The 23,254-nt window shown below is 33.8% G+C and overlaps 6 protein-coding genes across 6 annotated transcripts; all 6 read right to left on the bottom strand.

The window, feature by feature from the left end:
• Positions 1 to 2,171: 2,171 nt before the first annotated feature.
• On the bottom strand, positions 2,172 to 8,878 carry LOC122723336 (DNA topoisomerase 1 alpha-like). Its single transcript, XM_043955302.1, has 16 exons — positions 8,634 to 8,878; positions 7,140 to 8,289; positions 6,785 to 6,979; positions 6,312 to 6,392; positions 6,054 to 6,113; positions 5,810 to 5,904; positions 5,551 to 5,707; positions 5,341 to 5,466; positions 4,411 to 4,494; positions 4,067 to 4,157; positions 3,860 to 3,993; positions 3,390 to 3,458; positions 3,209 to 3,298; positions 2,826 to 2,929; positions 2,571 to 2,739; positions 2,172 to 2,441 (listed from the first exon to the last, which is right to left on the bottom strand). Exons 1-16 carry the CDS (start codon positions 8,690 to 8,692, stop codon positions 2,373 to 2,375), a joined length of 2,733 nt encoding a protein of 910 aa, XP_043811237.1. The 5' UTR covers positions 8,693 to 8,878; the 3' UTR covers positions 2,172 to 2,372.
• Positions 8,879 to 12,960: 4,082 nt separating this feature from the next.
• Positions 12,961 to 13,977, bottom strand: LOC122723310 (probable long-chain-alcohol O-fatty-acyltransferase 1). The gene has a single exon (XM_043955106.1). It carries the CDS (start codon positions 13,975 to 13,977, stop codon positions 12,961 to 12,963), a length of 1,017 nt encoding a protein of 338 aa, XP_043811041.1.
• A 1,399-nt stretch (positions 13,978 to 15,376) lies between these two features.
• LOC122723311 (probable long-chain-alcohol O-fatty-acyltransferase 1) lies at positions 15,377 to 16,496 on the bottom strand. Its single transcript, XM_043955107.1, has one exon. It carries the CDS (start codon positions 16,406 to 16,408, stop codon positions 15,377 to 15,379), a length of 1,032 nt encoding a protein of 343 aa, XP_043811042.1. The 5' UTR covers positions 16,409 to 16,496.
• Positions 16,497 to 16,841: 345 nt separating this feature from the next.
• LOC122723360 (probable long-chain-alcohol O-fatty-acyltransferase 1) lies at positions 16,842 to 17,924 on the bottom strand. Its single transcript, XM_043955430.1, has one exon. It carries the CDS (start codon positions 17,921 to 17,923, stop codon positions 16,883 to 16,885), a length of 1,041 nt encoding a protein of 346 aa, XP_043811365.1. The 5' UTR covers position 17,924; the 3' UTR covers positions 16,842 to 16,882.
• Positions 17,925 to 20,640: 2,716 nt separating this feature from the next.
• LOC122723193 (probable long-chain-alcohol O-fatty-acyltransferase 1) lies at positions 20,641 to 21,989 on the bottom strand. Its single transcript, XM_043954660.1, has one exon. It carries the CDS (start codon positions 21,839 to 21,841, stop codon positions 20,729 to 20,731), a length of 1,113 nt encoding a protein of 370 aa, XP_043810595.1. The 5' UTR covers positions 21,842 to 21,989; the 3' UTR covers positions 20,641 to 20,728.
• A 32-nt stretch (positions 21,990 to 22,021) lies between these two features.
• Positions 22,022 to 23,192, bottom strand: LOC122723194 (probable long-chain-alcohol O-fatty-acyltransferase 1). The gene has a single exon (XM_043954661.1). It carries the CDS (start codon positions 23,142 to 23,144, stop codon positions 22,044 to 22,046), a length of 1,101 nt encoding a protein of 366 aa, XP_043810596.1. The 5' UTR covers positions 23,145 to 23,192; the 3' UTR covers positions 22,022 to 22,043.
• Between the last annotated feature and the right edge of the window lie 62 nt (positions 23,193 to 23,254).

Here is a 23,254-nt window from a genome sequence, read left to right on the forward strand (position 1 = left end):
AGATCCATTTTTGTGAATATAGGCGATGCTTGAATCAGTAGGGATACAGGCCCAAATTCATTTAGGCCCATTTAAGCATTTCATTTGATCGTATTTTAAATTTAATCATTAAACTTTAAATTTTTTAAAACTCTTTGAACTTTTTTTTTCCGATCTCTTTCTTTCTTTTTTTTTCTCTTCTCTGTTTCACAGAAAAAAAATGCTAATAGTTTTAACCCAAAAATTTTTAAATTTAAATTTTAAACTTTAATTTTATTTATGAAATATATTAATTTTTTTTTTAAATAGAGATTTAAGATTAAAAAGTAAAATATGAGATCTCTCGTATTTATTCATATGCATTTATTATCAGAATAAATATGTGAGTGCGAAATATATTAGTTATTTATGATAATTTTTTAAAATTATTATTATTATTATTATTATTATTATTATTATTATTATTATTATTATTATTATTATTATTATAAAGGAGATATTTAGTCATTTTGAACGTTTTAATTATTGTCTATTTATTGTCACTACGCTCAAATATATTTCAATTTGTGGAAGTTTCTGTAACTATATTAATTGCTAATTTTTAATAAAATATGTAAATCAAATAACAAGAAAAAAAATAAACTAATTAATTTTTTATTAATTACATGTTTAATATTAATATTAAATAAATATTTTAACTAGATAAAATATTTAAATATTTAATAATGGATAGCTTATAATAATTATAATATGCAAATAAAATATAATTAAAATTAATAATATTTATAATAATTTTAAAAATTTATGAATTATTACAATTTAGTTCATATTGAATATTTATTTATTTATTATTTGATTTCAAAAGAAAGTAAGTAAATAAGAGGATAAAAATATCTAATTAAAAATTTTATATTTAATAATTAAAACTAATAAAGAATAAATTTTATATATGATGTGGTCAGCAGAAATATATTTTTATTAGCGTAAATGTTAATTAGGAAAAATAAAATTACGTGAGATATAAAAACAGAATAAATTTTAATGGAATTAATATATAAATTTGAAATATCATATTAAAGGAAATTTAATGATATTTAAATTAAAATTGAAAAATATTTTTTTTAAAAAAATAGGGTCAGATAATCAAATTAAAAAAATGGAACAAAAGCATAGATATGAGTAGGGGTGAGTATTTCAAATTAATTTTAATAAAAAATCAAATCGATTTGATTTAATTCGATTCATCGATTTCAATTTTTAATAAATTTTTTATTTTTTATATTTTATTTTTAATATTTTTAAAATTTAATTAAAATTAAAGTGATATAATTTCTTTATATTATTAAAAATAATATATTATTATTAATAATCGATTCGATTTTTTTATTTTTTTTTTCTGATGAATGAACTGAATACGGCTCGTCCCTAGAAGTGAGCACAAAGAGTCTAAGGATGAGCACAAAGAGTCATGGAGGCACAACCATGGAGGCAAACATGAAGATGGGCGGGCATACGAGTATGGACATGAATAAGAACATGGACATGATATCCGTGTTGCTAGAAAAAATGGGAAGCACCAAGCCTTTCCTAATTCCTTGCCTTGGACCTTACTCTGCAATATCTAACTCAATCCACAGACAAATTTGTCAATTTTTAGCTTGCAAAACAATCATTACTCAGCAATATCTTCCCTTCTGTTTGACAAAAACTAAATAAAATAAAAAATAAAAAATTATGACGACAAGATCTCGCATTAAACTGCGCATTAATGGCATAAACAGAACATTATTCTTATATTAAAGCAAAAAAATGGACAGCTACTATAGTTCCTTACTTTTTCAGTGCAGCTACAAAAAATTTCTTTCATGACATAGCATTACCTTATTCATCTAATTTAATCTGCAAAACTCATTCTAAATTTCACCTCCAACCATATCCATGAATCCAAATACACAAATACACGCACAATTTCAACTGACCTTCACTCTTATCGACAGATGGCAACTTCTGCAACCATCACAAATTTGACATCTTGAGAAGATCAACAGGAAAACCAGCAAAAAATTACTTGTCTGATTAATTTGATGTTTATTTTTTATCATATTGTTAGCTCAAGGTACCTCAAAGTCTAAGCAAATAATTCTTTTTTGCAACTCTTTACCATCACTGAATGATCTCAAATAAAGACAGTATAAAGAAGAGGGCAAATCGCCACATGATTAGATTAGATTGAACATACAACATTAATTTTTCTGCTTGAACATGAGGAAAAGAATATATATGTTCAAATAAACTGTAATGAGGGTGATGAAAGAACAGGAATTGTACTCTTTTTTATGACTTTTTTAGGTTGGTTTTCTTTTTCCTTTTTGGGAGGTGGTCGCAGTGGAGGATCAGAATCTGAATTGGGGATCCACATCCATTGCCCAGGCAAACTTTGCCAGAAGAGATTTGTTGAATATCTGCAAAAACAAAAACAAGCATTTAACATCATCCCCCCCTAGTTAGAAAGCAAGAAATTTTTAGTTTGTTTCGATCAGCAGCAATGGAACCGTAATGTCCCCAAGAAAAAGTTTGCATAAGTTGTGCACCTTTTCAATTGGAACTTCATGTCGTTTGCACCATGCCACAGTGATCCTAGGATCAAGGTAATTGACTTTGGACGTCCCTAAAGCCACAGTTTTCAGATCCTCTTTGGTCTTCATAGCCAATTCCATTTTCTCAATCCTCTGATTGGTAGATGCTATCTTTTTCTCTATGCTGTATCAATAGATGAACCACAGTCAAACAGCATACAAAAACAAAAAGGCATAAAATACTTCAACAAAAGGCTCAAGTTATATTACGCTTCCGGACTCAGGTTCCTCTTTCGCTTTCCAGCAGAATCCTTTAATGGGGGTTTCCCCTTCTTTGCCCTGTCCAAATCAATTTTCAGCTCTTTAAGGGTGGCCTGCAAGAATAAAATCAACTCGAAGCATGAACTTCAAGAACATGAATAGCTCCTCAGGTCAAATTCATGGAAACCTGAATGTCCCAGGATGTTTACGAGCATAGGGTAAGTACAAGGCCAATGAATATACACGAGCAAGGGTGCAAACACAAATGAAATGGAAGTGGAAAGTGAGTTTTGTCCCAGAAAATTCCATGTGACCCAACAAAGATCCAATGTCTAAGGTACAAAATCACTGAATTCCTCAACAATGAGAACAGTATTAGAAATGTTTATCACCTTGAGTTCCTCAATTTTCTCAGTCAACCTTGACATTTGTGCACCATGAGATTTTGAGATAGTACGCTGGTGATTACAAATGATCGCAACCTGCACACATGAAACAAAAATCATGGGTTTAAAGTCAAATAAAACAAGGATAGCCACCAGTCGTGAAGGTTGTTCACCAAGCCTGCTTTACCTCTTTGTTTGCTCGTTGATAAATGACAACTTTTTCTGCGACATCCCCATCTTCAGTTTCCTCATACAACTGTCAACAGAACAAAAATAGCCTCTAAGTCAAGATGGACCAAAACCAACAAATATACTTCACACGGATGGCAGAAAAAAGAGAGCATAAAGCAGCAAAATACTAAAATTTTTTCATCAGGTCTCCATAGGTCAGAAGGATAAAATCAGCATAAACAATCATGATCTTACTTTGTTATGCCAAAATGCATACATCACCAAACACGTACAAATGCTTACTATGAAAATTCTATTCAGATATCACCATATAACTTCAGCAAATGAATGTTTGGATTCCTTTTATTAAATCTCACTATGACCAACACAACAATATGGTATAAGCTGTCTCACATACTTTACCATAACCCATTAAATTCAATAAGCATTATTAAAAATGATAGCAAGCCCCATTTTGCAATTCACCTTTTCATCCAATGTGATTGATGCATTGTATGTACGAAAAACTTTTGCTGTAAGGCCAGGCATAAGTTCCTTCAGGTGAGCATTCAGTTTAGTTGTATCCAGCTTGTCAAAAAGATCATCCGTTTGCTTTTTCCCTGAGATAAACAACAAGTCCATCAGGCCTAACCATTAACCAAAAGAAACCTGATATTGGGATAATATTCTCACCCTTCTGGAAAGTTCCAATAGCTTCATACACCTCATGCTTAACCTCAACTGTGTTTTCGTATCGAATGGAATCTTTTCCAAGGAAGTCAAACTAAACAATACAACAAAAGTGCAAGTGTCAAGGCTAATACTTGACTGGAAGGTTTGCATTTTTATATTCAAATTGTAGAATTACTAATAGTTGCTGCAAAGGATAAAAAATCAACAAAATAATCCATTTAAAATTTAGTTGAACCAAGATACATATAAATCTTCTAAAGGAATTTTCAAAAACAAAAATAGGCTCATTTACACAGTTATCCAATAAAAAGCAAGGATAGGTTTTCCAGAGACATAAAAAGTACCTTCAAATTAGAACTTCCAGGAATACACTCTACATTTGCTACTTTTAATGTACAACAACCAACAGTATCGGCTTCATCATCATCCTGCATAACCCCAATATGAGAAAAACATGAATCTATATTGACCGAAAATGCAAACAGGTTGTATTGCCACTGAGAATATTTTAGACAGCTTGGAAGTTAACCCAATAATATCAAGCGCCACAACTAACCAAAGCAAACATGTTATGATAACTTGGCAAGTCTTAAGAACCAACATAGAACGCAAAAATATTTAGTGATCACCACCAATTAGTTGTAGAAAATATTTAACAGGTCTCAATTATCTCAGAAGATGCAAATTTCTGAATCAGTTGCCTGGAATTGAGAATTTCCCAATCTTGATCATAAGATCTCAATTATTCTACAATTGCTACATATTGATAAAAGAAAAATAAATAGCCATTAGCTTTATTCACCTGTGGACTATCACAATAGAAACCGAAAATTCTTCTGCCAACTCAAGCTAAAGTGACACAAAGATAAGAAGACAAAAAGGAATCGAAATCTTAGGAGGCAACAATGGCTAGTGATCTGATGCAGAATTTGATACTTGATAAACTAAGTCTTCATGAATTCCATGAAAAATTGAGGCCAATATTTTTTTTAAAAAAAATCCTATTGTTTTGTTCAAATACCATGAAGCAGCTGGAATCTATTTCAAGGCCAGAAGTAAATTGAAAATTAGTTCTCTCAACAAGGAAGCATGAAATTTATTCAAAAGGAATCTACTGCATCAGAACAATTTCAATACAAATTAACAATAATCTCTAGGGATTTAACTAAAGCCACAAAAGGCACCACACTTATTAGAAAAGGAGTGCAAACACTAAAAGAAATTATAGGAAGAAAGAAATAAACACATATCAAGCAAGATTAAATATGTTATACCTTCTCATTACCCGCCCTAAGAGCTAGCTTATCAATAAGATATGTAGCAACTGCTATTTGCTTCTTTGTAAGATCTTTACTCTTAAAATCCTTTTGGTAGGCTGCTCTGATGTTCCATATGTAGTCCTGCACTCAAACAAAACTCATTGTTAACAGTTGACTTAAGTTTAGATACACAAATGGTAACTGCCAGAAGCTTTAGGTCACCACCTTCAACTTTCTTGCCTTCTCATATTTCTCCTTGTCACTTTGCCCCTTCAAGGAACTGCTGGCTGCCAAAAAGACATATTTGAATTCTTTTGGATTGATTGGATCATTCCAGAAAGCCAACCATGTAACAGTATTATCATGCTTCACTTCTTTCCAACTGCAATGCAAAGACTTCAGCTTAGCAAAGAAATTATAATTTTTCAGCTTATGTTAAAATAGTATGCCTCCCATATTTGGATGAAAGAAAATGAAACATCACCTTTCACCAGGAATAGGGCAGTCAGGAATTGGGGCATCCTTTCCAATATTTATGGTAATATCACTTGGACGGATGCGCTTTTTCAGCTTTCCCATCTGACAAGTATCAAGATTTAACAAGTGATGCACACCTTTTTTCTTAAAAAAACTTGTACTCAGAAACAAGTATAATTCAGTTAAAGCAATAACATCAAATAAAATATTGCAAAATCTCTTTATTATTGTTGTTGGTGGGAAAGATGTACCTTTGGATGCTCTCCCCGGCCTCGGAACAGCCCAGGTGGTTCAACTCTGAAATTTCCTACCTGGGATTCAGAAATGACTAGGAAATGAGATGAATCTAGGCAAGTAAAGAATATATAAAAACAAAAACGTTCACAATAAAAACCACAGCTTGCTAGGATATCTGACCAGAAAATACAATCACACACACACACACACACCCTTGACATGTAGAAACAGCAACAGCGGTTCTTTTACAAGAATAATAATAAGTTAATCACCTTCTCTTTGACACCATCAACAATAGCCCACATGTACTTCTCCTCTTGCTTCAACTTCTCTTCTTTCAAGGCCTTCTTCTCCTATATGAACAGTAATATTGATTATCAAAGATATATAATATGAAAGATTCTCTACTAGAAGAAGACAGAAACAAACATATTGATTTGTCAATACTAATGTGATAAAGCCCAAAAACTGTGCACTCCTGGGAATCTAGAGCTTATAACCAAAACAGCATAATTCATTGATTGACAATTTTGAAAGCAGTAGAAAGTCCTAAAAAATGTAAAATAATGCTTCATTACAGATTGAAGCTGGAGAAATCCATTCTAGCCATAACAAAAATAATAGCATACACCATGAATGGTCTGATCAAGTTGCTTGGGAAGTGTAATGAGAGTCTTTGCTTAATGACAAAATTTATCATGTTTTTGAGTGTCAATTCCAAAGAGTGCTAATTGCAGCAACATACTTCTGTACTCATTTGTTTTTTCTTCTCCTTCTCCTGCTGATGCCATTCATATATTGGGGTGAAATCACAGTCTTCCAACTTCTGTATCACATGGTTCTTCCCCAATAATTTTCGCCAATCAGTCCAGAAGTTCTCAAGAAATTTTGGTTTTTGCATGTAATCTGTATCTTTCATAACTGCAAACATTGTTGCAACCTGCAGATTGGCAAAATCAATGTAAAACAAATAGCTTTCACTTAATATGAAGAAAGGACTTGGAGAAATTGAAGTGGTTGACACAGAAATAGAGGAATGAAGGCCATCCAAACATGCAAAATTGCAAATGAAACGCTCTAATACAAAGGGGAAGAGATACCTCCTCTTGTTCAGGAGTCAAATTAACTGGCTGCCCCTTGTAGAGAATCTTAATGCTGTGAGGCTGGTATGGAGGTGGAAAAATGACACCATTGTGAACCAAGGTAGTCCACTTTTTCTGCCCATCTGTGGAACTAGGTTGCATTTTTGTTGACTTGGAATATTTTGCATTTTTAATTTGTTTCTTGTTCTTAATATTCTTCTTTTGAACTGAAGAAGAAGCAACTTTTGTTGCATTTTGCTTGGAAGATGGTAATTTATTATCCGAAGAGCCCATCTTCTTTCTCTGACTAAGCACAACATTGTCACAGGCATCATCATCTGCCTTCTGTTCTGGCTTGACTGTCACTTGCTTAATTTTTGTTGTTGTAGATACATCAGAAAGCTTAGGCTTTTTAGAAGAAGACTGATCGGATGAATTAGGCTTATCTATAGGTCTCTTAGTTGGCAGCTGAGATGTTTTCTGTTGTTTGTCCCTCATAATGGAACCATTCTCTAGAATTTTCGAAGCCAAAGGTTTCTTTAAGCTAGAGTTGTTGGGCTTACTATCCAATGTCCCTGTACTCGACTTCATTATGTACTTCTTGGATAAAGGGGTATTATCATCATCTGAATCTTCATCTTTGACAACATTAGGTGCACTTCTGTTGGTTCCCTTAATTCTAGAACTCAATGGCAGATCATCCTCAGAATCATCTTCAGCATCATTTGATTCACGTTTAACAGAATTGATATCCTCCTTGACAACATTAGATGTATTATGTTTGGATGCCTGTTTCATGTGTTCATCTAAAGAACTTGAGGCTTTTGAATTTGGCACCAGTGACTTCACTGAAGATGCCATCACAGATGAAGTTGATGCTTTAGGGCTTCCAATTGGAGATTTCACTGGTGATGCCTTGGAAGATGGAACAGCGTTTTTACCCTTTTGGACATTTGAGCTTTGACCATTAGAGTTCTGAGATGACAATAGAGGCTTCCTTGTTTCGAGGTTTAACTGATTTTGCTTAGAAGTTGAGTTGCTACCCCTTTTAAAAACTAGGGGCCCATCATCATCATCATCATCATTGAAGTCATAGGTGCCTTGTTTCACATATGCAGGAGCAGCCATTATCATCCAATCGAGCTCTGTGTTGGCATGTATCAAATATCTAATGAAAATACAAAGTATTCAGAACCAAAATGAAGTAATGTCAAAATAATAACAATTTACAAGGCGAACACCTAGGTTAAAATTACGAACTAAAAGAAAAGAAGGAAAAGGTAAATCTAAATCAATTCATTAAGCAGGTACATTGATTGAATTGAACTTTACCAGAAATCATCTATGAACTAAAAAAACAAAAAGAGCTAAAAAAAAATAACATTGAGCATGCAAGTTCAGAACTTAGCTAAATCCAAAACGAAGGCAATCCACCAGAAACCACCCCCCACCAAACAAATAATATATAGATAACAAAGTAACTTCCAGATTGAACCAATTAAGCTAAGCTACCCGATTACTGGATCATCAAATATAGGTGCCAGAATTAGGGCTATCAATTTTGAGCCCATTTAATGAAAAGGGTCATGTTCAGGTTCGGGTTAGGTAGCTCTCAAGCTAAGACAAAACAATTTTATGCACTGCTGATATAGCAGAGGCATTCAGTGAGCTGGGAACAAGGAAAAAATTGAAACAAAATAAGAAGCCAAGACCACAGAGCAAGAAGGGGATAATGGGACATACTGAGCACACAATTAGAGCCCCAGATAAGAATTCTAGTGAGAAGCAGACAAAACATATATACAAATATACACATATATAAAAATTGAATAAGCTCAATCGGAAATAACTGTGTCGAGAAACATACAGACAAAACAAACCTACCTTTCGTCGCCGGAGACGATCAAGGCGGTGATGAAGCAGATCGAATCCTTTCTTAATGGGTATTCTTTTATTTCTGTATCTTTTAACAAGGTATTGAATTTAGGAACCGATACCGATAAAGCCCGAGTGTTTGATTAATTGATTTTGTGTTTGTGCCCTTGCCAAGTTGTTTTTGGGCCAATACCACGGGCTCACTATTTCTTCTCTTTTTCGCCATTAAATCCAGTTTTTTATATTTTGAAAATATATATTATTATAAATATTTATATTAGGGTAAATTTGAAAAATTAATTAATATTTTTTAATTTATTTTAATGACAAATAAAGTGGGTTAAAAATAATTTCTGAAACATCAATTGAAATGGGTATTGTTATTAGGTAGAAATAAATAAACAAAAAATTATGATAAGAAATGAAAGAGGAATTGAATTTATGTAGTGCATCTATTTCTTCAATTACTTGATTTTGTAGATTTTCAAAAATCCAAATTTCCAATGCATGGATATAGCAATTAATGATGTCATAAATATATCATATTAAGATAATGTCCTAAAATTTCTACGGTATGCTTAGAGCTGGGACAGGCATCAGCTCTCCATTCTTGCTGCTGGGCCTTATTGTTTGGGCTCCACCTGGTACGTTTTCTGAGCCCATCAATAGATCTTGTATTGTATAAGACATTTTCGGTTGAACCATTATTTTCTAATAAATTGTTATTTTATATAATTCAAAAAAAAATTAAAAAAAAAACAAACCACGAGTTTGATAATGAAAATAATTTCTTTTTCTCATTTATAAGCTTTTCAATTATTCATTTGATCTGGAATTTTAAGTGTAAAGCTTAAAGTTAGATGAGATAAAATTTTAATATTTAAAATTTAAAATATTTAATTAAACGTATTAGTTCATTTTTTACATAATATAAAAATATACAAAAATAAGAATGAAAAAAATTATGCTACATATTAATTTATTAAATATTATGCATATTCGATAATTAATTTTGAAGATAATGTTCAATCAAGATGCTGCTAATTAAAGGTTGAGGAAATAAATTAACAAAGGTTATTTTTCATAATATGTAACTTTTTTATAGCCCTTGTTTGGAAGATATTTTTTATATATAAAAAAATAAATTATATTAATGGAATTTATTTTATTTTAATTTATAAAAAAATTTTATTTGAAATAAAATTTTAAAATTAATATTTCTGATATTATATTCATGACGTGGTCGGAATGAAACCGTATTGTGATTGACTGGATTCTATAAGAGAAGAAATGTGAGACAGTGATGAGTGCTTAGGGCAGCTACTCCAAAACTCAAGTCAATATTTTGAAAAATAGAGAGAATGTAATTGATTATTTAAAATTTAAGTAGTATTAGAGATAGTGTACATTTGTCTCTGTGATTGTTTCCTTTTTATATTAAAAGAAAATGGAGACAAATATAGTGTTTTCTGAAAATCAGACAATAATGTGGCTAGCTGCTTGATAACCGCCGGCTGATAGGTTGGTAATTCTACGATCATAAGCGAAATGGGGATATACTGGATTGCACCTAATAACAGTAATTTTGTGCCAAGACTCGGCCTATCAGGGAAGGACGAGTCGCAATGATAATCTGAGTGTTAAAGTGTCCGGTCTCACTTTCCTATGGCGGACCGCATTTTCCACTTGTTAGATCATTGCTACGTGGCCCATGTTCTGTAGTGACAACTCATAGCTTACTTTGGGTGGATAATATATAACATCATAAATCCCTCCGCTGATCTTCGATTCTTTAGGTTCGAAGGTGGTTGTGCACCTTTTCGGTTTAGGACATGTGGCATGACCTAGGTCGTAAGCGTTGTTTTGCTTGCCTGTGATAGCCTTTTTTTTTGTGCCGCATTCGAAACTTTATTGGCTATTTCACTGTATAAGAACTCTTCTTTCTTCTTTTTGACTCACAACAGTTTCTCATGGGAGAGAGGAGTGGAGACCCTTCTTCTTCTTTTATTCCTAAGGGTAACCAAATTTACGTGGAGGATATTATCATGGTCTTTAAAGAGCAACTAAAAGTAGGTCTTTATAGAGGTGCAAACATATTGTTTAGCTATGTGGATTGTAACCAGTCCGGCTATAGCGGCTCTTCGGCGCTATGACCCTTGGAATAGGGACTAGTTTGTATAAGATTTATTTCGAAGGTAAGGCCAGGAAGGTAGTTGAAGAAACAACTCTTCTCTTGGCCTTTCAGACAACTTCCTCCTATAGGGTGGGATAGATTTTAAGGATTCTGATGTAATAGAGAGTTTTGATATAATAGGGACTTAGAGACTTTATCCAAGTCCTTTTTTGACTCTTTGTAATCTTTTGTAATATATGTTTCATATACTTTTGTGTGTTTCCTTTGTTGCTACCATTTTTGCAAAAGAAAGGAGATTAAAGCGTATCTTTTTTAACACTTATTTAGTTATAAAATAGTTTTTGAAAAATTTACTGAAGAATTTGATTAATACCAGGGGCTATGACCCAGCGGATTGTTGTCTTCCCATCGTAGAATGCCTTAGGGGGCTTTGTTAATGAGGATCTTTCACTCGATCTAGTTCTTTGTCTGACACCTTCATCCTTTGTCTTTTTAGGGGGCTGGTATATTCACCTTTCTAGCTGTCTGGCGTAGACGACTCGATTAATGGAATCAACGTCTAAATCCATGGTCTGGCGAGAGTTGCCTCGTTGTTTGGCTTGCCTTGTGGCCTTGCTTAGTAGGATCAACGCTCGAATGGTCTAGTAAAAATTGTCCTATGACCTGACCTGGTAAAAATTGACTTATGGCATTTCTTAGTGGGACCAACGCCTGAATGGTCTGGCTGATACTGCCTTGCAATCTTGTTTAGTGGAATTAGCGGTCGAAGGGTCTGGCAAAAACTGCCTTATAGTCTGGCCTGGTGAAAATTGACTTATAACCTTGTTTAATAGAACCAATGCCCGAATGGCCTAGCGAAAACTGGCTTATGACTTGACCTGGTGAAAACTATCTTATGGCCTTTCTTTAGTGGGACCTCACTCGAATGATCTAGCTGATACTACCTTGTGACCTTGTTTAGTGGGACTAACACTTAAATGGCCTGAAAAAACTGTCTTATAGCTTAGTCTGGTGAAAATTACCTTATGACCTTGCTTAGTGGGACTTAATGCCCGAATAGTCTGACTAATACTACCTTGCGACCTTGTTTAGTGGGGTCAATGCCCGAATGGCCTGGTGAAAATTGCCTTATGGTCTGGTCTGGTGAAAATTGTCTTATGACCTTGTTTAGTAGAACCAACGCCCAAATAGCGTGGCGAAAACTATCTTGTAGTTTAGCCTGGCGAAAATTCCCTTATGACCTTTCTTAGTGGGGCCAACGCCCAAATGGTTTGGTTGATACTGTCTTGTGACCTTGTTTAGTAGGATCAATGCCTAAATAACCTGGCGAAAATTGTCTTATGGTATGACCTAGCGAAAATTACCTTATGACCTTATTTAGTGGGACTTAACGCCTGAATGGTCTAGCTGATACTACCTTGCGATCTTGTTTAGTCTCTTTTCGAGGGAGGCAATCTCATCGTTCTTTGTTGCTGAAGAACACCTCATGTGAGAATACCCTGTTAATTTATTATTAATAAAACTTTCTCAGATTATAAATATTCTAGTAACATAAGCAAGAAAATTTTATGGTATTATTTATTAGAAATTCTTAAATGAACTTTCTTTATTATGATTCAAATCAATTTCAAAACATAAATATTTGATTTTTTTTTCTATGAAACTCACTCATTTTTACTTTATAATTATCTTGATTCAGTGCCATTTTCAATTGTTTCTAGGGCCAATTACTTTAATACACGTGGACCATATTCTTGCCTAATATTTAGTCAGAAAATTTAAATAACCAAAGGGGACCAAAATATCAACAATATATATATAATTAACCATTTAATTTGTGCCTTTAATGAAGTCTACAGTATTTAAGAGTTCTCTTATAATCTTGTCATCTATTCCATTTTTTAATATCTGAGGAAAAAATAACCAAAAGCTCGTAGTAGCAATGAAACCCATTGTAAATGGCATTGAAACAATCACCGGCATCCTCCATCTATCCCTCACCACCTTCTTCACCGCCACCTCGATTGCCAAGCAGAATCCATGCAAGACAAAGAAACACGTTACCTCCCATGTAGGACTTACATGTGTCACATAACAAATCAAGATCTCGTGCATTAAACCCGATACTAAGAATGATGCCATGACAGCTACCAACGTGGCTCCTGTTGAACCAATTATACGCTTAAAGAAATATCGTGTAGGAAAATATACAGTTGAGCGTAAAATACTTGTCACCGCGAGATTCCACCTACGGCTCCAAAAGTCTTGAAGTGAGGAAGAAAGGTAAGGCTCGTCGAATTGCCGGTCAAGCTCGAACCCAAAAAGCGCACGAGCCAGAACTCCAAATATGGCTAGCACAAATTCTAATTCAAGGTAAGTGTGGGCGCAATATAAAGCGAAAACGACGTAGGGGTGCATCAGATGTATGTAATAGTAGCTATGAAGGATGATAGCCATGAGCAATATTTTAACTACCAGTAGAATTGACCTTGTAAATAAGCTTATTTGTGGAGATGGGTTGCTGTTATTTTTGGTCTTGAGTTGAATGGGAAGACAAGCTAGAAGGATGAACTGGAGAAGTTTTGGTGGGGGTGGAGATAAGGGGCCATGGTCCAAGGAGAAGAGGAGGAGCTTGAAGTTGGCAAGCCAAACTAGAGGGAATGTAGTGGCTGAGCAGAGATGGACGGAGGTGAGATTGAAGGGGAGGATGATGAAGATGTAGACGACAGGGAGGAGTGAGAGAAGCCTGAGAATGCCTTTGGGAATTTTGGCTGTTGTGTAGTAACAATAGCATAGGCATATTATGGCTATAATCCATGCCTTGATGAACCTCGCGACTTCTTCCATTATTTCATTCATTCACTTTTCTTTCTTCCCTGCCAAATTTCTCACTCTTTTTATATATGTTAATAATTTAAAGGAAAGCAGTCATGAGCCTTTGCTCTCCAAATTTTATGCTTTTATTATGCAAATTAGTTTTTCTAAAAACTACCATCTAGGTCATGCATTTAGGTCTAGCCTGGCATTATTTAGTGACTAAAAAAAAGAGAGTTTTTGTTCTATTTGGTGTTTTTTTTTAAAAAAAAATAGTGACAAAAAAATAGTGACTAACTAGTTATTTTTACTATAACATAAGGGACTAAAATACTAATTTTTCCAAATATTAAAGAAAAAAAACATTGTTGCAACCTGTAGATTGACAAATAAAATTAAAAACAAGTAGGCTTCACCTAATATGAAGAGCCCATCTTCTTTCTCTGACTAAGTACAACATTGTCACAGGCATCATCATCTTCCTTGATTGTCATTTGCTTAATTTTTGTTGTTGTAGATATATCAGAAAGCCTAGGCTTTTCAGAAAAAGACTGATCTGATGAGTTAACCTTATCTATAAGTTTCAATGGCAAATCACGACATCCTCAGGATCATCTTCAGCAGTATTTGATTTAGTTTCACGTTTAACAGAATTGATATCCTCCTTAACAACATTAGATGCACCATGTCTGGATGCCTGTTTCTATGTTCATCTAAAGAACTTGATGCTTTTGATTTGCCACCCGTCACTTCATTGAAGATGCAATCACAGGTGAAGTTGATGCTTTAGGGTTTCCGAATGGAGATTTCACTGGTGAAGCCTTGGAAGATGGACTGGTGGTTTTACCATTTTGGACATATGAGCTTTGACTATTGGAGTTCAGAGATGACAACTAGAGGCGGGGTTTAATTGATTTTGCTTAGAAGTTGAGTTGCTAATCCTTTTAAAGACTAAGGTCGCATCATCATCGTCATCGAAATCATAGGCGCCTTGTTTCACGTATGCTGGAGCAGCCATTATCATCCAATCGAGCTCTGAGTTGCTACCCCTTTGGGCGTGACAAAATTTTAATAGTTAAAATTTAAAGATGCATCTTTTATTGGCTTTGGTTGCTTTTCGGAAGAAGGGAAGCTTTCATTTTGTTTGATTTTGATGCCCTCTTAGGGAATTCAGAATTCATGATTATCAATCCAACAATTTTCTCTGAAAATCAAATTTGAATTTTTCTTTAAAGATCGCTAGATTTCATTTGCGCTGCATTCAACATTTATTATATACTCTGAATTATTTTTATTGAAAAATTATAATAAGTCCTATATTTTTATAATTCTTTTTTATTATAATAAGAACTCTCTAAATATATTGATTATATATAAAATCATTACAAGATATTGATTATATCCTAATTAAAGAAAAAGGATGATTAAGCATTTAATTTGTGCCTTTGACGAAGTCTACAATATTTAAGAGTTCTCTTCTAACCTTATCATCTATCCCATTTCTTAATATCTGAGGGAAAAATAACCAATAGCTCGTAACAGCAACGAAAGCAATTGTAAATGGCCTTGAAACAACCACCGGCACCCTCCATCTATCCTTCGCCACTTTCTTCACCGCCACCTCAATGGCCGAGCAGACACCATGTAAAATAAAGAAACATGTTACCTCCCATGTGGGATTCACTCGTATCACATAATAAAATAAGATCTCATGCATTAAACCCGACACTAAGAATGTCGCCATGATAGCTATCAACGTGGCCCCCGACGAACCAATTATAGGCATAAAGAAACATCGTGTAGGAAAATATACAGTTGGGTGTAAAATATTTCTCACCATGATATTCCACCTACGGCTCCAAAAATCTTGAAGTGTGGTAGAAAGATAAGGCTCGTTGAATTGCGGGTCAAGCTCGAACCCGAAAAGAGCACGAGCAGGGATTGAATACATGGCTTGAGAAATTTCTACTAGAAGGTAAGTGAGGGAGAAATATAAAGCGAAAACGACGTAGGAGTGCATCAAATGTTTGTATTTGTAGCTATGGAGGATGATAGCCATGAGCAATATTTTAACTACCAGTAGAATTGACCTTGTAAATAAGCTTGTTTGTGGAGATGGGTTGCTGTTATTCTTGGTCTTGAGTTTAATGGGAAGAGAAGCTAGAGTGATGAAGTGGAAAAGTTTTGGTGGGAGTGGAGACAAGGGGCCATGATCGAAGGCGAAGAGGAGGAGCTTGAAATTGGCAAGCCAAAGGAGGAGGTATGTGGTGATGCAGCAGAGATGGGCTGAGGTGAGATTAAGGGGAAGGATGATGAAGATGTAGACGACGGGGAGAAGCGAGAGAAGTCTGAGGATTCCCTTGGGGATTTTCGCTGCTGCGTAGTAACAATAACATAGACATATTATGGCTATAATCCATGCCTTGATGAACCTCTCGGCTTCTCCCTCCATTGTTTCTTTCATTCACTTTCCTGGCAAATTTCTCTCGCTGTTTCTCTCTTTATATATATATTATTTAAAGGAAAGCAGTCATGAGACTTTGCTCTCAAAATTTTACGCTTCAATTCTGCAAATTAGTTTTTTTTTTTTTTTTAAGAAATACCAACTGGGTCATGCATTATTTAGGTGATCCAAGTTTATTAATTAATTATTAATGTTAAGTTTAAAATTCTTTCAATATAAAATTTTAATTAATGCATGAGGTATAACAAGTCTAAAATAGAGTTAAATATTGAAAAATAATGTATATAGGTGATCCAAGTTAATTTCAAATATTTGAAGCTGTAGATTTCAATTCATATTTAAAAAAAAAATGTTTTATATCAAATCAATTTAATAAAAAACATTTAAAAAATTAAAATATAAAGAGAATATATTCTAGAATGTAGAGTTTCCAAACAAGAGATTTATCTCAAATCCATCGGTCTAAACACAGCATCAACCAATAAAAAAAGAGCTTACTTTATGCTTTATGAAATTTAATAAAATGTAGCATTCCCACACCACCTGGTCATCCACTCTATTTCTAGTAAGCTGAGGGAAGAATAACCAAAAGCCCGTGACACCTGCAAAACTCACAGCCAAAGGCCCAGAAATAGCCCGGTGCAACTGCCACCTGTCCTTCACCATCTTCTTTAACGCTACCTCCATAGCCACACAGATCCCATGCAGGATAAAAAACCAAGTGACTTCCCACGTGGGACTCACACGCGTTAAATAAAAGAAAATAACCTCGTGCATTAAACCCGACACAACAAATGTCGCTACGACACCTGGCAACGAGGCCCATTTCGGCCCAATTAATCGCTTTGAAAACTCGCTTACAGGATAGTATACCGTCGGTCGCAGAATACTAGTGACCATAAGGTTCCATCTATGCCCCCAAAAGTCTTGCAGAGATGTGGCAAGGTAAGGCTCGTTGAACTGTGGCTCGATCTCGAACCTAAAAAGGGCTCGAGCCGGGATTGCAGATATGGCTAAGACGAGTTCTATCTGTAGGTACATTTCCAAGCAATACAGAGATAAGAAGACGTAAGGGTGAATGAACTGCCTGTAATTATGGACATGAAGAAGAAGAAGAAGAACAAAGGTTTTAATCACCAGAAGTAACCTGGGCATGAAACTGGGAGATGGGTTGTTGTCATTATCTGTTCTTTGCACGAGTTTAATGGGAAGACAAGCTAAGGAGATGAAATGGAAAAGCTTGGGAGGTGGTGGTGATAAAGGAGCTTGACCAAATGAGAAGAGGAGGAGCTTGAAGTTAGCAAGCCAAACCAGAAAGAAAGCAGTAGGGCCACAGAGACTGACAGAGGTGAGGGTGATGGGGAGAATGATGAAGATGTAGATGACAGGGAGGATTGAAAGGAGTCTTAACGCACCCTTTGGTAACCTTGCTGCTACATAGTAACAGTAGCATAAGCATGTTGTAGCTAAAACCCAGACCTTGACGTACCTCTTCAACTCCATCTCCATGTCCATGTCCATCTCCATCTCCATCTCCACCTTTTAGCTGATCTGTTTAGTCTCTGGTTTTCCTGGTGGCTCTCTATTTCTTTCTCTCATCATGTGTTCATGTTATTGGTTTATCATGATATGATGGGTTTGGTAAAGTATAAATTTTGAATGGCCCTGATCTTGACACATATTTAAACCGCATTTTGAATGGTCAATTTTAATAATAAATAGTTTAAACCGACCATTGTTGGGAGTGATTGGGTTTTGTTCTCCCTTTTAATATTGAATACTCGATTTTCAAATTTGATAGGAACAAAATTTATTAGAAATACCTCAGATTAGGTAAGAAATAATAATACTCTAGGTTATTTTTTTTATTGAAACTGATTTATGTTAAAATTAATTTTAATTTTAATTTTAAAGTTATATTATTTTCATTTTATAAATTTATGTAAAATGAAACATTTTTTTCAAATAATTAATTTATATTTTCATTTTAGCATATAGACTTTCTTAAAAATATATTACGCTTATAACTATAATAAATAAATAATTATATTAGTATTCAAATATTTATATTTTTATAAATAGTTATTGTAATAAAAATTATTTTTATGAATATACAATTCAACCAAATTATAAAATTAATTTTTATTTTATTTATATGTATATATATAACCAATACATTTAAGTATAAAGCTTAATTATAATAACTAATACATGTAACTATACAAATTTATTTATAACTATTACACCATCAAGTATCAATTATATATTTTTTTGGCTTCATGACTTTTATTTACTTTAACTTTTTACACTTATTAAAAAATATAATTTTTTTATTAACTTTTTAATTATACTCGTCTTAAATATATTAAATTTTATTAAATATTAAAAAATATTTTTTTAAAAAAATAAAATTAAATAAAATTATAATAATTAATTTAAATATTATTATAATATAAAAAAAATAGATAATAATTTTAAAATAATTAAAAAACAGTAGAAGAAGTATTACTTTACGGTAATTAATCATTATTCCATTCATCCAGTGTTTGGCACATAACTTAAACTAAAAAAAATGTCACACTCAAAAAATTGATGAAATAGTACAGATTGCTTTTGTTTATTCCTTAACTAAATATCTCAACTTTTAGCTTTGAATATATATAGAAATATCTTTCTACCTTTCAATAAATATATTTAGGGAGATTTATAATTTAGTCTCTGAGTATTGCCATTATTAACAAGTCAGTCTCTGTATTTTTAAAAATCTATTAAAACGTCCTTATCTTTTATCTTCGTCAACGAAATAGTCATTCCGTTTATTTTTGCCATTAAAAATATAATAAAAGACCAAATTACCACCCTTCTTTTCCTCCTCCTCCTTTTTATTCTTCATCAATTCTTCCTCTTTTTTCTTCTTCTGCTTCTTCTTCTTCTTTTTCTGCTTCTTCTTCTTCTACTTCTTCTTCTTCTTCTTCTTCTTCTCCTTCTTCTTCTCCTTCTTCTTTTTTTTCTTCTTCCTCTTCTTCTTCTTCATCATCATCATCATCTTCTTCTTCTTTTTTGAGGAGGAGGAGGAGGGACTATTTCGTTGACGGAAAGAAACAATAAGAACATTTTAATAGATATGAGAAAAGATAAGGACGTTTTAATAAATTTCTGAAAATATAAGGAGAGACGATTTCGTTGACAGAAAGAAACGATGTGGAGGGACTATTTCGTTGACTGAAAGAAACGATAATGACGTTTTAATAGATATGAGAAAAGATAGGGACTATTTCATTGATAGAAATAAACGATAACGACGTTTTAATAGATATGAAAAAATATAAAAATATTTTAATAAATTTTTAAAAATATAGGGACTGACTTATTAATAATAATAATATTCAAAAATTAAATAAGGAATTTTATTTAAGGATAAAATTAAATTTTAAAAATTTTCTCAATCCTCCTTTATCTAATTTTAACAGAAAAAGGACGGAAGGACTGTTTCGTTGATGGAAATAAAAAATAAAAATATTTTAATAGGTTTCTAAAAATACAGGGACTGACTTGTTAATAATGATAATACTCAGAGACTAAATTATAAATCTCTCATATATTTAACATAAATTTAAATTAATTGAGTTAATAAATTTTAAATAATAATATATATATACTCTATATAAAAAAAATTGTGAATAATGATTTTTCAATTGTACATTGAAATATTTTAGTTATTTACAATCATATTTAAATTTGAAATAGATAGAATTTTTATCATTTACATTAATTATATAAGTTAGTTAAGAAAAATAAAAAAATATATAAATTTATTGATATTTAAAAAAATTAATCGGTATTTGAATTCAAAATTTATTATATTTTTTATTAAAATTTAATAATATATACACGACAATTATATTATTAATTGTAAAAAAAAATTTGAATTTAAAATTTATTTAAATAAATTTTAAAAAGTTCAAATTGTATTGAATTTATATTAATTTTTTATTTAAATATACATTTATTATACTTTTTTATAATATATAATTATAATAATTTTTTTTAAAATAAAGATTGAAATAGAATCTGATAACTTTTGAATTTTTTAAGATGTACTTACTACTAAGCCGAATAATTAATTATGCTAAATCTATGTAACTCGTGCTACTCGTTTTTTTTATAAAATTGAACTTGTGGTGGAAATAAAAAAAATATTAATTCAATAGAATATGTGATATGATTAATAATTAATCAATCAAATCCAAATCTATTTTTTATTTAGAGCTTTCAAATAACAAATTTGACCAAAACCAATCAATCTATCTAAAATTTGAATTATGAAATAAAACAAGAGCTTACTTTCTGCTTTATGAAATTTAACAAAATGGAGCACTCCCATATCACCTGCTCATCCACTTTATTTCTAGTAAGCTGAGGAAAAAATAACCAAAAGGCTGTGATACTCGCAAAAATGACTGCCAATGGCCCAGAAATAGCTCGGTGCAACTGCCACCTGTCCTTCACCACCTTCTTTAAAGCCACCTCTATAGCCACGCAGATTCCATGTAGGATAAAAAACCAGGTCACTTCCCACGTGGGTCTCACGCGCGTTAAGTAAAAGTACATGACCTCGTGCATTAAACCCGACGCCACAAATGTCGCTATGATAGCTGGCAACGACGCCCATGTCGACCCAATTAATCGCTTTGAAAACTGGCGTACTGGATGGTATACGGTCGGTCGCAGAATACTAGTGACCATAAGGTTCCATCTATGACCCCAAAAGTCCTGCAGAGATGTGGCGAGGTAAGGCTCGTTGAACTGTGGCTCGATCTCGAACCCAAAAAGGGCTCGAGCGGGGATTGCGGATATGACTAGAACGAGTTCTAGTTGCAGGTAAACGTGCAAGCAATAGAGAGTTAAGATGACATAAGGATGCATAAATTGCCTGTAGCTATATATATGAAAGAGAAGAACAAGAACGAAGGTCTTAAGCGCCAGAAGAAGTGACCTGGGCATGAAATGGGGAGATGGGTTGGTGTCATTATCTGTTTTTTGCTTGAGTTTAATGGGGAGACAGGCCAAGGAGATGAAATGAAAAAGCTTGGGAGGGGGTGGTGACAATGGACCTTGATCAAAGGAGAAGAGGAGGAGCTTGAAGTTAGCGAGCCAAACCAGAAAGAAAGCAGTAGGGCCACAGAGATTGAAGGAGGTGAGATTGGTGGGGAGAATGATGAAGATGTAGATCACAGGGAGGATTGAGAGGAGCCTCACCACGCCCTTTGGTAACCTTGCTGTTATATAGTAACAGTAGCTTAAGCATGTCGTCGCTAAAACCCAGACCTTGATGAAACTTTTCAACTCCATGCCCATGTCCATCTCCATCTTTGAGCTGATCTGTGTGGCCTCTGGTTGTCTTGGTGGCTTTCTGTTTCTTTCTATACGCATTCATTTAATTATTTGTTTATTATGACATTATGGGTTGGTGAAATATTAATATTTCAGTTGAATGGGCCCTCAACATATTTTAATGTAATATTTTTATACGATATTTATGATTTAAAATAAATAAAAAGAAAATATGCAATCGAGATCTCATAAATTAATTTTTTATTTACATTTTCCAAATAAAGAATTTGGTTAAATCCATTCACAGCATCAAGCAATAAAAACAAGAGCTTACTTTATGCTTTATGAAATTTAACAAAATGGAGCACTCCCATATCACCTGTTCATCCACTCTATTTCTTGTGATTTGAGGGAAAAATAACCAAAAGGCTGTCACACCTGCAAAAGTCACAGCCAAAGGGCCAGAAATGGCTCGATGCAACTGCCACCTGTCCTTCACCACTTTTTTTAACACCACCTCTATAGCCACACAGATTCCATGCAGGATAAAAAACCAGGTCACTTCCCACGTGGGGCTCACACGCGTTAAGTAAAAGTAAATCACCTCGTGCATTAAACCCGACACCCAAAATGTCGCTATGACAGCTGGCAACGATGCCCATGTCGGCCCAAATAATCGTTTTGAAAACTGGTGTACGGGATAATATACGGTCGGCCGCAGAATACTAGTGACCATAAGGTTCCATCTACGACCCCAAAAGTCCTGCAGAGACGTGGCAAGGTAAGGCTCGTTGAACTGTGGCTCGATTTCGAACCCAAAAAGGGCTCGAGCCGGGACTGCAGATATGGCTAGGACGAGTTCTACGTGAAGGTAAACGTGCAAGCAATAGAGAACTAAGATGACATAAGGATGCATAAATTGCCTGTAGCTATAAATATGAAAGAGAAGAACAAGAACGAAGGTCTTGATCGCCAGAAGCAACGACCTGGGCATGAAATGGGGAGATCGGTTGGTGTGATTATGTGTTTTTTGCTTGAGTTGAATGGGAAGACAAGCCAAGGAGATGAAGTGAAAAAGCTTGGGAGGGAGTGGTGATAAGGGAGCTTGATCAAAGGAGAAGAGGAGGAGCTTGAAGTTAGCAAGCCAAGCCAGAAAGAAAGCAGTAGGGCCACAGAGATTGGGTGAGGTGAGGTTGGTGGGGAGAACGATGAAGATGTAGATGACAGGGAGAATTGAGAGGAGCCTTAACGTACCCTTTGGTAACCTTGCGGCTACATAGTAACAGTAGCATAAGCATGTTATGGCTAAAACCCAGACCTTGATGAAGCTCTTCAACTCCATATCCATGTCCATCTCTTTGTTTCTGGTCTTCCTGGTGGCTCTCCCTTTCTTGTTTTTCATTCTACAATCGTCTTTTTGTCCTTTTTGTCAACAGAACATGGTGGGTTGGTGAACTATTAATTTTTTAGTTGAATGGGTCCCGAGTCTCCTGACCATGATTTCATATCTAA

Source organism: Manihot esculenta, chromosome 3 (genome assembly GCF_001659605.2).
Source record: "Manihot esculenta cultivar AM560-2 chromosome 3, M.esculenta_v8, whole genome shotgun sequence".
NCBI lineage: Eukaryota > Viridiplantae > Streptophyta > Magnoliopsida > Malpighiales > Euphorbiaceae > Manihot > Manihot esculenta.